The sequence below is a fragment of the Dipodomys spectabilis genome, unplaced genomic scaffold (assembly GCF_019054845.1).
Source record: "Dipodomys spectabilis isolate Male_0828 unplaced genomic scaffold, ASM1905484v1 ptg000002l, whole genome shotgun sequence".
In the NCBI taxonomy this organism is placed as follows: domain Eukaryota; kingdom Metazoa; phylum Chordata; class Mammalia; order Rodentia; family Heteromyidae; genus Dipodomys; species Dipodomys spectabilis.
Genome location: NW_024870679.1, coordinates 36,394,037 through 36,411,666, shown reverse-complemented (window position 1 = coordinate 36,411,666; position 17,630 = coordinate 36,394,037). Strand labels below are relative to the sequence as shown.

Sequence of the window (17,630 nt, the reverse complement as noted above, 5' to 3'; positions counted from 1 at the left end):
AGATCTCAGCCACTTGAGGATTACAGATCTCAGCCTCTAGGATTACAGGCATGAGCCATCAGTGCCCAATCCCAGAAATAATTTCTGCATTGTTGTTTTAGTGCCCTTTATTAACTTTCTATCCCCTTTTTTCCCTCCCCAGTCTCTAATGTATATTATTCCATTCCATTTTTAAAAAACAGGATTTGTTAATTTCTATGCATGAAACTAGCATGAGTACTATTTGTCTTTCTGTGTTCAGCTTATTTTACTTGATCTCCAGTTCTATCCATGTTGCTGTATATGATAAAATTCATGTTTTAATGGCTAAATGGTGTTCTGTCTATCCATTAATTTGAAGGACATCTGAATTGATTCCACCTTTTGTCTATTGTGACTAGTACTACAGTGTAGGCATGAGAGTGCAAATATCTTTTTAGTTTAAAATGATTTTTGCTTTAGTATAAAAAGATCTTAATCCTTTGGATATATATGTAGTAATGGATTTGCTGGGTTATATGGTAGTAGTTACCATACCATTTTGTATAATGACTATACTGATTGTACATTCCTACCAACAGTGTATTATAAGTGTGTGTGTGTGATATTTGTTATTATTCATCAAGCACTCTGACATTTGAACCTTGTCCTCTCTCTGCCCTTATATTTATATTTTTACATCTTTCTAAAAATTAGCATATATTGATAGTACATAGGAGTTTTAGGGTGATACTCCATTTTAAATTTTCTATTTAAATTTTAGTAGAAAAATAAATTTTAATAGAAAATTCATAGGTTTTTTTCTATTTTCACATATGAAAATAGAATATATAGTATATATGACATGTATATATGAAATGGGAAATTAAAACCTATACACTATATATATATATGTATGTGTATATATATATATATATATACATATATATATATATATACACACACACACATACATACAAGTAAAAAACACAATACTTAGCCTTTTGAGCTTGGCTTATATTACACCTGTTCCATCTAGTTTCCGTAAATGTCATGATTTCCTTCTCCTTTAGGTCAGAGTAATATACACCTTATTCTCTTAACCTATTATGATTGTTTGTACCTAGGCTGATGCCACAGCTTGGGTATTGTGAATAGTGCTGCAATAAAACAGGTTGTGTGCAGGTATCTTTCCCATATATTCATCATCATTCCTTCAGATATATGCCCAAGATACCAGCATGGGGTCTTGAGGTCGATGTAATTTCAGTTTTGTTAAGAACCTCCATACTGATTTACATAGTAATTGTACTATTTTACATTTCCATTGTTTATAAGGGATCCTCACTTGCTCGCTAGCATGTATTATTTGTTTTCTGGCTAGGCAGTTACTCTACCCTTTGAGCCATGTCCTTGTTTAATTGCCTTTGTGACTTGGGTGAGACGGTATCAGTATCATTTTGACTTGATCCCTTCATGACTAAGGGTATTGAACATTTTATTCATATATTTATTAGCTGTTTGTACTTCTGAGAATTCTCTGTTCAATTCATTAGCTCACTTACTGGATTATTTTTGGTATTATTTGAATTTTTTGTATGTTTGTTAATCATTTACCCACTGACAGTTTTTGTTTTGTAGTTTATGTCTTGATTCTAATTGTTTCCTTTGATGTGCAAAAGCTTTTAATTTCATGTAATTCCAATTGTCTGTTCTTGCTCTTGTTTCCTCCTTTCAATTTTCTACATGGAGATAGATAACCAATTTTCCCAACCCTATTTGTTGAACAGGCTGACTTTTCTCCAGTGTATATTTTTGGCTCCTTTGTCAAAAAATCACATGTGAGTCTGTGGTTTTATTTTTGGACTTTCTGTGTCATTACCCTGCTGTCTTTGTTAGTATGATTTTTTAATACAACTTAAACTGTAGTATTTGTTGCTTTTTTTCCTTAGGATTACTTTTGCTATTCAGAGTCTTTTATGTTTCTATATGATGAGAATTGTATTGAATTTTTAGATTGCTTTTGAAAGTATAGACATTTCTACATCACTAATTCTGTCAGTTGGTGATTGTGGGAGGTCTTTCCACGTTCTGGTATTTTTAGTATCTTTTTCCAAGGTTTGTTTAGTTTAATTTGTTTAGGTCTTTTGTGTCCTTTAGGTATTTTTCTCCTTGAGATTATCATGAATGGAATTATTTTCCTGACCTTTTTCTCAGTTTGGTCTGCTCCTTGATGATATATGAAATACTACTGATTTTTGTATATTAATTTTTTATCCTGTTATGTTGGCAAAAGATCTAGGAGTTTTGGGAGAATCATTAATGTTGCTTAAGTATAGTATACCATCTGAAAATAGGGATGATATGTCTTCCTTTTTTGCCTTATGGCTTTGGCTTAGGTATATTTGTTTTTTTGTAATAGGGTCTCACTAATTTCGCATTCTCCTGCTTCTGTCTACCAAGTAGCTAGAATTACAGGAATACACTACTGCCTGGCCTCTCATTTCTTTTCTTTTCTTTTTTTTTTTTTTTTTTTTTTGCCGGTCTGGTGGCTCAAACTCTGGGCTGAAGCACTGTCCGTGAGCTCATCTTTGCTTAAGGCTAGTGTTCTACCACTTGAGCCACAGTGCCACTTCCAGCTTTGCTGAGTAGTTTATTAGAGTTAAGAGTCTCACCAGACTTTTCTGCCCAAGCTGTCTTCGAGCTGCAATCCTCAGATCTCAGCCTTCTGAGTAGCTAGTATTACAAGGCTTGAGCCACCAGCACCTGGCCCAGTCTCTCATTCATTTTTGGTGATAGCCATTCTAACTGGGGTGAGATGCAATCTTATTGTTGTTTTAATTTGCATATCCCTTATCTTCTGTACTGTTGACTAAAAAAATAAGAAATTTACAAAGTAACAGTGTATTTGTGTGTACTTGTGTGTACACACGTGCGTGTGAGTGCACACACATACTGTTTAAGAAGCTAGATAACCAGAGAAATTAGGAAAATAAAAGCCAAAGTAAAAAAATTCTCTAACTTTAATTACCTTCCAGTAATAGATCATTTAGTAATATTTTTGGGGGAGAGACTGCTGTAGACAGTATGTCTGCTTTAATCAGATTGACCTGATTATTCATTTTGATTTCTATGCGCAAGCATTTGTCATTTCCTCTGACTTGAATCAAGGCTTTTCTCCATCTGTACCAGTTCTATTACTATTTCTTTTTATTCAGTTCCTCATAAAATCTACTGTTACAAGATCTTTTCAGTCTTTTTGTTCTTTTCTTAGTATTGGAAGTGTTGCTGGATTTTTGTTTGAGAAGTGAACCTTTATATAATGAGTCATACTTTTCATCTGTGTATCTAAAAAGAAGAATTCATCTGACCATGGAAGACAGACTTTCTAGATACATTTTCCATAGTGGAATTTCTTTCTGTGCAGTTAGTGTGTCATCTAATCATTTGTTGATAACTGCATGTCCTTTAATTGTGAGCTTAACTGAAGATAATGCTCAGGCTTATTACCTCGCATTAAAAAGGCTAATTTACTGATGTTTTACACTTGACTGGTTCTAAGGTAGTCACATATTATAACAGTAAAATTCTCTGGAGCTGTTTAAAATGCAGATTTCCAACCTTCCTTAAGACCTTTTAGATCAGAAACTCTAAGCTGAGGCTGAGCACTCTGTTTTAGTAAGCCTTTAGGCTGATTTTAATACTCTTGAAGGCAGATCCAACAGTAAAAAGAAAAAAAGCCTAAGGGCAGTTATATGACTAATACTTTCTTAAAACCAGGTGGTTTATGTTTTAGTTGGAAGAGTTCAAAGTTCAAAGTAGACCACTGCCAGAAGTAATCGGTCTCAAGATATCATTCAACATACTTCCTAAAATTTGTTTATTTAGAATGTGCGTGCTTGCGTGCGTGCATGTGTGTGTGTGTGTGTGTGTGTGTGTGTGTTTTGAGGGGAATGTGTACTCCTGTAGCATGAATTTGGGGCCTGGGTGCTGCCTCTGAGCTTTGTTGCTCAAAGATAGTGCTCTATCACTTGAGTCACAGCTCCACTTCTTGCTTTTGGGTGGTTAAGTAGAGATAAGAAGCCTGCTGGGGCTGGCTTCAAAACCACCCTCCTCACATCTCAGCCTCCTGAGTAGCTAGGATTACAGGTGTGAACCACCAGCTCCTGGTGAATATTCTTTTTTTTTTTTTTCCTTGCAGTTTTGGGGTTTGAACTCAGGGCCTCATGCTTGCTAGGCAGATGCTCTACTACTTGAACATGCCTCCAGCTCAACACACTTTTAAAAATTACAGGTAATAGTAGCATATCAGGATAATTTTGAGGATGAACTAAATCTGAAACAAGGTCTTATGAATTTTTAAGGTCTGTGTCAATCTTAGTTGCAAACTGAGATGCTAATGTTTTCCCTGGTTTGGCTCTTATTCATAGTAGTAACTGTAGTTGCTGGAACTTACTTCTAATTTGGGTTGCAGGATGAGTTTAAGAAAAGCTCCATGAGTTTAAGGAAAGTCACTGTGATAGTAGGTCTAGGCTATCAGTGCATGATGTTCCTCTGGCTTCCTTAATTTCAAATAAAGGTAGCAGATAATACTACCTGCTACTTTTAAACCTAACAAGATAGTGTAATGTTCTGATTCTATTTTCATTCTTTACAGAAATAAAATCAAAGTACCTGGCATAAATGCCTGGCACATAAGAAATACTTTATGACAGCTCTTTGTTATTGTGTATGAAACTCAACCTTTTCTGTATCTTAATTCTCATTCTGCTTATTTTATCTCTTGATTTTGAAGAGATGTGCTTAAATTTCAGTATCATATGCCCGATCGTTGGCTGTTATGCCAGATCTTCATGGGCCAGGTCCTTGGATACTACTGTTTGTGCTTTGAGAACCACAATATAAGTGTGAATTAAATACGTATGCTGGTCATTCTGCTTGAGTGTCAATATGTTGCCTAATGTGGTTACTACTTTTCAGGCTGTAGCTTCTGTTAATCATTATGTCTTCCAGAACTGTCTCTTCAGAAATAGGTTAACAAGTTGATTTTTAACTAGAGTATATTTTCAAAGTGAATAGAAGTATGAAATTTCATTTTCTTCCTATAAGAAATGTTCATATTATAGTGAGTCAATTGCTCCTTGCACATGGACAATAAAGATTTAATTCTTGTAATCTAAGTCATAGTGTCATCTGGTTATATTGTTGAGTTCAAAGTATATTTCACACAAAGTATGTTTCGCAGTGTGTTTATCATTTGGGTTGGAGTTAATTCTGCCTACAAATAAGGTATAGAATGCTTGAAAATTATAAAAACATGTCTTATTTCATGAATAATGTATTTCTGGGTTCTAAATTTGACACTTCTCTGCCTTTAAGAATGTTTGTGTATATGTATATCTGTGTTGTGTCTAATATGTTCAGATGATTTGGCTTAAACATTCCTTTTCATAACCAGAATATTATATTTCCTGGATACCATTACTTGATTACTTACTAGAGTACTTTCTACAGGAAACTGATTTCATTTTACTGTTTTAGGTTCTTTAACCACAGGGGATTGAGGAATATTATATTAATACATTATAGGCTTTTTAAAGTTAGAAGGGTTAACTCTGGTTACATTATATGAAATGTGTGTGCCACGGGGTAGGAGAGTGGGGAGGGAGTGGTGCCTGTGTTGGAACCTAGGGCCTTGCATAAGTGCTGTACCATTTCAGCTCCAACCCATTGGTTTTGTGGGGAGGAGGGAAAGGGTTTTTTGTTTTATAAGAAATTGCTTAATCTTCCTACCTGTGTTTCCTCATCTGTGAAATCAAAATAATATAACCTATCAGTTACAGATGGTAAAGATTACATGAAATCATTTTATTTAGAAATAGCCATAGGACAGAATGTATGGCTAAGTTAATTTTAGACTAGTGTTACTTTTTATTATACTTAAAACATATTATGGACAGAACTGATCAATTTATAGGTTTATTTAAAAATGGAATTTAATATTTCATATAGTTTTAGTTTTGCTTTTATGATTTTGAAAAGTCTTCAGTGCTAAAGAATAGTCTTCATAGAATGAGTAATATGTAGATTTGTGAATTATGTAGAAATATGAAATCACTGATTGCAGAAATTCACTTATTTTGGTGTACTTAGGAAGGTGACATGCCAATTCATGAACTTCTCAGCCTTTATGGTTATGATAGTACTGTTCGACTACCTGAAGAAGATGAGGAAGAAGAGGAAGAGGAAGAAGAAGGTGAAGATGATGAAGATGCTGATAATGATGACAACAGTGGCTGTAGTGGGGAAAATAAGGTAAGAGTATACACAGTAGTTCCTCTTTAATTTGTGGACTTCGTATCATCCAGGACCCTCAAGGGATGACTGAATCTACAGAGTGTACTAAATTCTATAATTTATAAAGTTAAATTCTATAATTTATAAATAAGGTAAGTACTAAAGATTAAGTACTAAAAAATATTACAGAAATAAGTAACTGGAAATCTTCTGTAAATACGCCTGAGAGGTAACAGTTAAGTCTGTGTCATTTTGGCTGTCAATGCTTTTTTGAATATTATAGAGCAGCTTTTAAATAATTAAAGTTAACTGGCAGTCCTGTATTTTTACTTTATCTACTTTTTTTTTTTTTTTTTTTTTTTTTTGAGGGTCATGGGGCATGAACTCTGGACCTGAGCGCTGTCCCTCAGCCCTTCAGCTCAGGGCTAGAGCTCTATCACTGGAGCCACAGTGCCACTTCCTTTATCTACTTTTATTACTTATTCTGAAGTAATTTTAGATGTAAGAAGGGGATCAATTTACTGTATACAAAGTTGCTGTTGGAGTGTGTGTGTGTGTCAGTGTGTCAGTTATGGAGCTTGAACTCTGGGCCTGGTTGCTGTCCCAGAGTGTTCTACCACCTGAGCAACAGTGCCATTTTTGGTTTTCTGGTGGTTAATTGGAGATAAGAGTCGCATGGGCTTCCCTTGCTGTGGCTGGCTTTGAACCTCAATCTTCAGATCTCAGCTTTCTGAGTAGCTAGGATTACAGGCAGAAGCCACTGGCACCTGTTGCAGTATTTTTAATCCAAACTACTCAACAATACTGGTACTGTTAACTAAACTGTTTGTGGATTTTACCACTAAGATCCTTTTTCCTGTTCCACATGCTAGCCCAAGCCACCATATTGCACTTAAGTCTTCTGGTTATATTTAGAACAAAATTATCTGTAGCCTTTCTTTTGAAATAGTGTTCTTTACATTTTAAATTAATAATTATTATTACTATTAATAATTCTATAGGAAGAAAATACAAAGGATTCATCAGGTCAGGAGGATGAAACTCAGTCTTCCAATGATGATCCATCACAATCTGTTGCTTCTCAGGATGCTCAGGAAATAATCCGCCCACGCCGATGTAAATATTTTGATACAAGTAAGTATTGTCATTGCTTTAGTTAGAATATAATTTTCACTTTTTTGAATAGTACCTACAATTCTCATGTGTTTTTCACTGCTCTGTTAGACTTTGTTTATTCTGAAATCTCTTGCATAAACAAGTAGACTTTGTTACTGGTTATTAGTTTAACAATAATTCAGGCCCCGTTTTCAGTGAATATTTTACAATAACTATGATTTTTATGTACTACCTGACTTTTTGGTGGTGGTTTTTTGGTTTGTTTTTTGGTTGGTCGTGGGCTTGAATTCTAGGCCTGGGTGCTGTTCCTGAGCTCTTCAGCTCAAGACTAGTGCTCTACCACTTGAGCCACAGTGCCACTTTCACCCTTTTCTGTTTATGTGATGCTGAGGAATCAAACCCAGAGTCTCATGAATGGGAGGCAAGCACTCTACTGCTGAGCTACCTTCCCAGCCCTTGGTGTGGTATTTTTTCTCTGTTTTTGGTAGTCCTTCAGCTTCATTTTCTATATATTCCTCTTACCCTTTTTAAGAAAAGATTATTTTTCATGCATGACTTAATAAAAGGATACAGTGTGAGAAACATGTCATAAAACAATTTCTTGGGTATGAAAACTTCATAAAATGTACTTACACAAAGGTTGACTATAACATCATCACTACATGGCATAAATCTCAGGAGGACACTATCATATTGCAGTCTCATTGTTCAGTTGTCAGATAGCCCAGGATGATATATTCATGAGGATTGCTTTCTCTAATCATGGGGCACTGTGTTCTAAAAGTGGTTCACTTTAGGTAAGAATACAGGTTTGTATGTTTGACCTGCTGTTCTGTAATGTTTCATTCTAAGCCCAAATTGATATTCTAAAACAGATTCTTGATAAGAGCAATTCAATTACCAGTATTATCAATTTAAATTCTTAATTTTATAATTCTGTACCTTAAAAAGGAGAAAGCTAATTGAAAGAAAATAAATTCTCATTATAAGGTAATGACTGATTGAACATGGATACTCTGTTTGATTTGTTTGTTATATATTTAGTGTAAATTTTTCATATAAAAATAATAAAGTTTAAAAGATCTATTCCAAGTGAAAGGTATATTAATACGGGAAAAATAATTGTGTTAATTTTCTTTGCATGCTAAAACATAGATGCTAAGTAATTAACAGCTTTGCCTTTGGGAAGAACATTGATTTTGTACTTGCAAGCTCATATTTCAGTTGTGCTAGATGCATGGAAGCTATACGTACATTTCCTCTTTTAGCTTTTCCATAGTCCTTACATCATTTCCACATATGTTGTCCTATTGAACTTTACATGATGATTTGGATTTTAAACAACATTGACACCCTAATAGTTTCATATTTGCCAATCCTTTATGCAGATATCGTATTTCAAAATGTAAAAAAAAAAAAAAATGGAGATTGGGGAAAATAGTGTCCTTTACCCCTTCTTATGTGCCCCTTAAAGATTTCCTATAAAATTCCTAGTGTTACAAGGAACACTATTAGGAAAATTGTATTATCCAAATTCTGATTTTATAAGTGAAAACATTGAGATCATATGACTTTATCACCAGGGTGTTTATAGTAAAATGAAGAATAAAAACAGACTATCTTGGGCTCGGAAGGTGGCTTAATGGTAGATTGCTGCCTAGCCTGCAGGAAGCCCTGGGTTTAATTCCTCAGTACCAGAAAAACAGAAAAAGCTAGAAGTGACGCTGTGGCTCAAGGGGTAGAGTGCTAGCCTTGAGCAAAAGAAGTTCAGGGACAGTGCCTAGGCCTGGAGTTCAAGCCCTATGACCAGCAACAACAACAACAAAAATAGATTTATCTTGATTCTAAATCCAGTTTTTTAGGAAATAATTTACTGAGAATAAAATTGCCTTAGGAAAGATTTATGACTTTTTGTTGGTGTTTTTTATTTTGTTTTGTTTTCCTATTGCAGAGAAAGTATAGTGATTATTTAATTAAAAATCTTTCCTTAACTCAGTAGACCTTTTGCAAGTCTAAATATAGAGATATTGATGTAGACTGAATAAGCTTTTATTTTATAGTATCATTATCTTATTCTAGATAGTGAGATAGAAGAAGAATCCGAAGAAGATGAAGATTATATTCCATCAGAAGACTGGAAAAAGGTAGTTAGAATCATTTCCCCAAAATTTAAAGTTATGTTTTAAAAACCAGTTGTAGTTATTCTTTTAATACTTCCATATATTTATCATGTTTTTTTGTGACATTGAAGCATTTCATAAATATTCAGGTTCTTCTTTAATATCCAAGTAAGAGATAGTCTTACATTTTTTTAACAAAAGGAATGTAAAGAATTGGATTTGGGGGGCTGGGAAGATGGCTCAGTGGTAGAGCACTTGCCTTGCATGCCTGAGGCCTGGGTTCGATTCTTCAGCACCACATAAGCAAAAAAGAAAAAAGCCAGAAGTGGCGGTGTGGCTCAAGTGGTAGAGTGCTAGCCTTGAGCTGAAGAGCTGAGGGACAGAGTTCAGGCCCCACGACTGGACCCAAAAAAAAAAAAAAAAAAAGAATTGGATTTTGTTGAGCTAGTCAATATTCAAACCAATGTATAGTTGGAAAACAATTATATTTTTTCAAGTTTTCTAGACATTGTAAAAAGTCTCAGAATGATTGGCTTTACTGTTATTTATTTCTGATAAGTCTGTTGTATACAGATTTGAGTATTGATACAAGTTTGGTTTCTCTGTAACTACACAAGTTGTGTGTTTTTTTTTTTTATAATTTATTTTATTTGTGAACATACTGTACAGAGGGGTTACAATTACATGGGCAGGATAATGCGTACATTTCTTACCAAGCATTGCAGCCTCCTCCTTTGTTTACCCTTCACATCCCTTCCCAGCCTCCCCTCTCCCCCCCCCAGTCCCAATCCTTCTCCCCCCGCCCCCCCACAAGTTGTCTGTTTCTAAGATGAGTCTAAAACAGTTTTTATTAGTACATACACAATCATTGCTTTGAAAACACAGCTTAAAAAACCAAGTTGGGTAAATATATTAAAGATGGTCTCTAGGCTAGTTTCACTTAATCTGATGTGAACATTCAGATTTAGTTATATTTCCTATAAAAAGATTTTACTGTGTTTACAGGGGAATATTTTTTCAGTTTTGTATTGAAGTATGAAAGTACTTACCCATTTGGTTTGGAGTTTCACCTATTTGGGCCCTAACCAGTTTATTTCCCTTACCTTAAAGCTATTTCTTGTGTGTGTCAGGTCACTTAGGGAGTGTTAACAGATTGAGTCCTGTCCTAGAGTTTCTGATTTAGTAGGTATGGGTTGGGCATTTGGATTTCTAACAATTTCTCAGTTAATGCAACAAATTTTAAATGCAGATACTCTGAAAACATCTGAATCTGGCTCTTTCACAGTGTTATATGATCATGCAATAACCTAAATGATCAGAATTCACTTACTTATTTTTACTGTATCTTGAAGTATTGTCATCTACATTGCATTTTACCTATTATAATACTAATAATTTTCCTCCCATCATATGCAAGTGTTTACTTATTATTAACTCACAGTAGTCCTCTGAGGTAGTTAATTGGTTTTATGACAGAGAGATCAGGTTACCTAGGAAATTATTTAAGCCAGAGAATCATGTTCCTAGATCTTTCTAATGTTCTATATTATTTTTTAAATAGGAGATTATGGTGGGTTCCATGTTTCAAGCAGAGATTCCAGTTGGCATTTGTAGATACAAAGAAAATGAAAAAGGTGAGCTACTTAGCTGGACTTACACTGTTGAAATAATAAACTATTATTATATGTAAATGTAATAAGACTATGGTAGTCTACTAAATAATCCCATTGGTTTATAAAAAGAGGCCTGCATTATTTTCTGTAAGGACCACTTACTATTTTCTGTTTGTCCTTATACGTTTAGTAGAAAAAGTGAATACCTTTTTTGTGTGTGTGACTTAAAATACCCCAGGCATATGTTTCCTTTTAACTTTTTTTCATATGGCGAATCTTGGTACTATACTGTTTTTAACCTTTATAACTAAAAGCAGGTCATTTTGTGTTAATGTTAAAACAGGTTTAAAAACAAACTAAAAGTTATGTATAGTGACAAAAGCTTATAATCCCAGGTTATGGGAGGCAAAGGCAGAATTGTAGGTCTGAGACATTTCTGGCCAACATAGATTCAACTGATACAAAGCTCCTTTGTATCTGAGTGTGTTAGCTCAATTCCAAGAATTTAGGAAGTCAAGATGCAAAGGATTGAAGTTTAAGGTTAGTCCATGCAAAAAGTTAACAAGACCCAAACTTTAGCAAAAATGCTGGATGTGGTGGTCCACTTGTCTTTCCAGTTATGTAAGAGATGTGAATAGAAGAACCATGGTCCATGTTGCCCCCCTCACCCCCCCCAAAAAAAGAAAATATATATATTTGAGACCCTAAGTGCCTGCCTAGCAAGCATGAATTTCAGTATTCCACCCCCAACTTCCCCACCAAAAAAAAAAGAAAAACATGTATTTAAAATAACATGGGGATACTATTTACTTCCTACATGATTTTTAAGTCATTTTATCTACCAAGTCCTAAAGTCAATCCTGAGGATTTTTTTTTTTGTCGGTTGTGGGGCTTGAACTCTGAGCCTGGGTGCTGGCCCTCAGCTCTTCAGCTCAAGGCTAGCACTCTACCACTTGAGCCACAGTGCCAGTCCGGTTTTCTGAGTGGTTTATTGGAGATAAGGGTCTTACGGGCTTTTCCTGCTCAGGCTGGCTTTGAACTGTGATCCTCAGATCTCATCCTCCTGAGTAGCTAGGATTGTAGGTGTGAGCCACCAGCGCTCAGCTCCTGAGGATTTTTTTAAGAGGCTTTCACATTAGTCATTTTATATGGGTTTGAGATATTTTTAATGAGTTTATGGACAACATGACACATCACTCAAAGCTAACCATTTTTCTTTTCTTCCCATTTCAACTTTACATATAAAGTCCCCTTTGTAGTTGAGAAATCTTTCATTCTTCATTTTTTTTTTCCTATTTGATTCATATTCTTGATATGTATGTACTCTCAGCAGTAGATCAAAAACAGTTTAGGAACACCACAGGCCAGTAAATTTGCATTTAACATGGAGGTGTTAAAATATCGAAGTACAGTAACAGACAAAGTGTAAACTGGGAATATAATTTGGACTGTTTTAGAATCAGAAAAGGCAATGCAGATTATTTATAGAAATGCTAATTATTCTCACTTCATGGTCATTATCATGGTTATTTTGATTGTATAAAATGAAGTATTATTCTTAAGGTTAATGATATAATCAGTTCTATTCTACTCACTTAGCCATAGTTCCAGGAGTCTGGCTTGTCATTTGGCACTATCCTGGTGATGACTGTCTTCTCTGCTTAAGTAAACCCTTGTGTATACCTTGTGGTTAAAGTTTGCAGAATTGTTAGTTCCAGAAATATCTTTTAGGTAGTTTGTATTTGTTCCATAGCTTATGAAGATACTTGTACCATACCTGGAGGACTATGGGACTCTTCATCTACATCATTTTGAGACAGTCAGGCCCACCCAAGAATATACATAATCTCAGTATATTTCCTTTGGAAAAAACGGGCTGTACAGAAAATAAAAATCAGTAACACTATTTTTACATTCACTTTATCATTGAAGTTTATTGCATTTAGAATTTAGTTTTACTAGAATTATATCAGCAGTTTAGAAAGGAATAACTTGTTAAGGAAATTTGGATACTGTTCTTTCAACTGCATTTTAAAGGAGAGTATGCATTTTGGGAAATAGAAGAAGGTGAAGGTAATTCTAAAGTATATGTGTATAGACAGAGGAGCAAAGTAAACTCATGTGAAAATATATTGTCTGGTACTGAGGCTAACTAGTACACTTGATTAGCTGTTGTAACAAGGAAAGTTAGAGTTATCTTTGGTCTGTGTTTTTTTGTGTGTCAGTTTCTTTTCTATTGTCATATATAACAGGAGCATTAAAAACTTCCTCACTAGTTACTACTCTATCTCTACTTCTACAAACAAACTTTTCAAAGGAGTTTTTTTATTATTTCACCTTCGCCCAGAGGACAGGTCTCATAATATTTACTTCCTTGTTAGTAAATCCAGGGTAGCTTTTTCACTATTTATCCTGGTCATTCTTAGTCTTTGAAATTACCCTGTGGACACTTTAACTTGGTTTCTGTAATGCCACTCTTGCTCTTAATTCTATCTTATATGGCTTCCTCTTCTGTTTTCAACTTTCTGTTACTCAGGTTCTTATCTTATATTCTTTTTCTCTCTTTAAATCCCAAGATTTAGGTTTTAGTCTTATAATAGAAATAATAGAGAAACTTTAATTTTTTTTAACTGTGACTTCTGTATATGGAAAGGATTTACTTTCTAATGGAATTCCAAAATATAAAGGGGCTGGGATATAGCTCAGTGGCAAAGCGCTTGCCTAGCAAGTGCAACGTCCTGGGTTCGATCCTCAGTACCAAAAAAGAAAAGACAAAAAAAATACAGTTAAAAAAGACCCAAACAAACAAACAAAAAAAAACCAACCCTGGAAGTGGTGCTATGGCTCAAGCAGTAGAGTGCTCGCCTTGAGCTGAAGGACAGCGCCCAGGCCCAGAGTTCAAGCCCCATGACCGACAAAAATAATAATCATAATTCCAAAATATAAAGAATATAGTAAAACCTTTTACAGTGGGGCACATCCATAATTATAGCAATTGGGAAACTGAGGCAGGAAGATCTTAAGTTTGAAGCCAGTATATAACAAAAAACAAACGGAAAGAAACAAGAATTAAAAAGCAGTGTAAAAATTGGCCTTCATTCCACCACTAAGAAATGATTAGTATTGTTAATGTCTAATGCACATTATTCTAGAAAAACCTTTTAAAAACAAACATAGGGCTGGGAAGATGGCTCAGTGGTCGAGCACTTGCCTTGCATGTATATGAGGCCCTGGGTTCAATTCCTCAGCACCACATAAGCAGAAAAAGCTGGTAGCACTGTGGCTCAAGTGGTAGAGCACTAGCCTTGAACTGAAGAGCTGAAGGACAGCGCCCAGGCCCAGAGTTCAAGCCCCACGACCGACAAAAAAAAAAAAAACCATAATATTCAAAATATTTTGTTTTACTAATTTAGTGTATGAAAATGAAGATCAACTCTTGTGGGACCCTGAATATTTACCAGAAGATAAAGTAATTGTATTTCTTAAGGATGCATCTCGAAGAACAGGTGATGAGAAAGGTGTAGAAGCTATTCCTGAAGGATCTCATATAAAAGACAATGAGCAGGTAGGTCTGAATAAGAAACATTTGAGGCTTTCTGCATGTAAATTACTCCCCCCCACACACTTTATAAATGTGAATATGAAAATGTTACCACTTTAACTGTTAACCACCAAAATTGCTATACTGTTAGTAGAGAATCCAAGTTTGTCGGCCATTGTTACTATGCCTATTTCCTTAGCATGATTTCGGCTCAAATAAATAAGAGTCTTGATAATTTAATTTTCTTTTATATACTTTTGTATGGCTTTTAAAAATTCTTTTGATCATCCCTGAGGATCTGTGGATATCATCAATTTAGAATATTTGGATAATGTCATTATATTCATGTTAACACTAGTACTAGAAGCTAACAGCAGGTTTAAAAAAATTTTCATAATTAAGTACAAATTACTTTATGAGTACCATGCATCTTGATCAGTGTCACCACTTTTATCCTCTTCCATCCTTCCCAATTCTTCCCCTTAGTTTTCTTAAATTCACAAGACATGTACATTGAATATTACGACTACATTCTCCCCTACCTTCCTCTCCATTGACCCTCCCTCCCCTACCCCCCTACCACCTTTCAAGTGCCATTTTCCTGGTATTCTAAATTCTTCGGATTCTATTGCCCCCCCCCCCCCCATTAAATTATTTATCCATTTCACTTTGCACCTTCTTCAGGGTAGTTAATTATGAGGCTTAAAAATCATGTTTGTTTGTAATTGGTATGGTATACATGTTACTTATCCTTGAAAGCATAAAAAGCAAACACTAGATTTAAGAACCTTTATTCTTTAAAAAAAAAGTTACCACTTGTACTGAACTGTTTTTAGTCTGGTCATATGCATTGAAGCCTTTTTTCCGCTTAGGCCTTATATGAATTGGTTAAATGCAATTTTGATACAGAAGAAGCATTAAGAAGATTAAGATTTAATGTAAAAGCAGCTAGAGGTAAGCATAAATGTTAAACTTTTATGTTTGTATGATTTAGCAGAATTTTAATAAATTCATGAGTAACTAAATATATCCTCAGCTAAATAATATTGATCCTTCTGAATTTAGTAAATATTTTCAAAATGCGGGTGTTACACAAGGCATAATGGGGAATAGGAATAATTCTGCTTTTCTTTCATTATGGGAAAAATAAGGCCATTTAAGTGAAAATATTAATATACATATTTCCTTATAATCTCATAGCATGTTGAGGGTTTTCGTATTTGATTTGGTAGTAGCCCTATGAGGTAGCAGATATTGCTTTCATTTTCTTTTTTATTCTAAATCTTTTTTACTATAAAAATCTCACTTCATAAAAAGAGCACTGTTTATATATATAAATATTTTTAATATGTACATAAACATGTATATTTAAGAAACTATTGAGAGATTCTCAACAAAAAAATTGAGGATCTTCTAAGTTCTGAGAGCTTAACCTGAACTCCTATCTCCTGTGGTAACTAGGAACCTAGAGAGGAAAGGTAAAAAGTAGTTATGTCCACTTCTTCCTTCTTGAGAGTTAAAGAGCCCTATTAAAAATAACGTTTTGTTGCAAGGAACTGGTAGTTCACACCATAATCCTACCTACTCAGGAGGCTGAGATCTGAGGATTATGGTTAAAAGCCAGTTGGGGAAGTCAAGTCTGTGAAACCCTCATCTCCAATTAGGAAGTAGAGCTCTGGCTTGAAGTGTTAGAGCACTGACCTTAAGTGAAAGAGCTCCAGGACAAGCACCTAGGCCCTGAGTTCAAGCCCCATGACTGGAAAAAACAAAAACATACAAAAAACCTTTGTAGTTAATCTCAATGTAGTAAAGAACTTACAAAGAAAGCTTCTAGAACAAAGTACCTTAGTTTGAAGGCAAAAATTAATTCGCTTTATTGCATTTTAGAAATTCATTTGTATAACACAAGAATATAAAGTTAAATATTCATTTATAATATTATAGATCATAAGTTTCTATTAGTTTTTATCTCAAACCTGATTTAAATCTTTTATTAAGATCTAATCTTTTTTATGCAAGTGGTTACAAATGAATTAACTCAACTACAGCAGACTCTATGGAAAGCTCAAATAGTATAATTTTTTAGAAAGACTAGGTTGAAACCCAGCAAAATAAACCAGGAATGGGTACATGCAAGACAAGGGGGAGGGCTAAGGGGAGAAAGGTAAATAAATGGGTAGAGGTGGAGGAGAGAATACAGTCAAGAATTAATTGTATATACCACAAAATTGAGAAAAGTAAGGGAAGAGGGGTTGAGAATGTTGAAGGGGATGACTGATCAAGATGCATTGTATTCATAAACTGCATTGTTAAATGAGACTTCCTTTGAATAACTACTTAAAGATTGTTTTGTGTGTGTGCTGGTCCTAAGACTTGAACTCAGGGCCTAGGCACTATCCTTAAGCTTCTTTTTGCTCAAGGCTAGTGCACTACCACTGAGCCACAGCTGGCTTCTGCCCTGGCTAGCTCTGAACCATAATCCTCAGATCTTAGCCTTCTGAATAACTAGAATTAGAGGGGTGAGCCACTGGCATCTAGCTGCTCTTAAAGATAATTTTTAAAAAGAGATATTTCAGTTGTGATGAAAAATTTATTTTAGTAAAAAGGGATTAGTAGTAAACAGGAAGTATTTCTGTGAACATATTTAAGGAAACTTAAAGAATTGAAAGGGATTTAATAGAGTTGGGTTTTGAAAAATTAGGAGAGCTGTGTGCCTATGTGCTGTCAACACTCCAGAGGCTGAGGCTAGAGATGTGTAGACCAAATCATTCAAAATTTTTGTCTTAGTTCATTTTTAACCAGAATGTTAAGTTTTTGTCTGCAGTTTTGTTATGGGTAACATTTTAGAGAATTTTGCTTAACAGTTTTTCATCCCCCATTTTATCAGAGGAATTATCTGTATGGACAGAGGAAGAGTGTAGAAATTTTGAACAAGGGCTGAAGGCCTATGGAAAAGATTTTCATTTGATTCAGGCTAATAAAGTA

The 17,630-nt window shown here is 34.7% G+C and overlaps 1 protein-coding gene across 8 annotated transcripts in view; it reads left to right on the top strand.

The window, feature by feature from the left end:
- The window catches only part of Mier1 (MIER1 transcriptional regulator), a 56,938-nt gene that overhangs the window by 27,166 nt on the left and 12,142 nt on the right, over positions 1-17,630 (top strand). For 7 of the 8 annotated variants that reach the window (XM_042679580.1, XM_042679527.1, XM_042679549.1 and 4 more), the window contains 7 exons: positions 6,112-6,273; positions 7,257-7,389; positions 9,451-9,515; positions 11,053-11,125; positions 14,518-14,669; positions 15,518-15,599; positions 17,533-17,627. In XM_042679580.1, the coding sequence (XP_042535514.1) occupies positions 6,112-6,273; positions 7,257-7,389; positions 9,451-9,515; positions 11,053-11,125; positions 14,518-14,669; positions 15,518-15,599; positions 17,533-17,627 (762 nt within the window). Of the gene's footprint in view, positions 1-4,158; positions 4,253-6,111; positions 6,274-7,256; positions 7,390-9,450; positions 9,516-11,052; positions 11,126-14,517; positions 14,670-15,517; positions 15,600-17,532; positions 17,628-17,630 lie in introns of those variants that run through there. The other variant, XM_042679567.1, reaches the window with a different exon arrangement.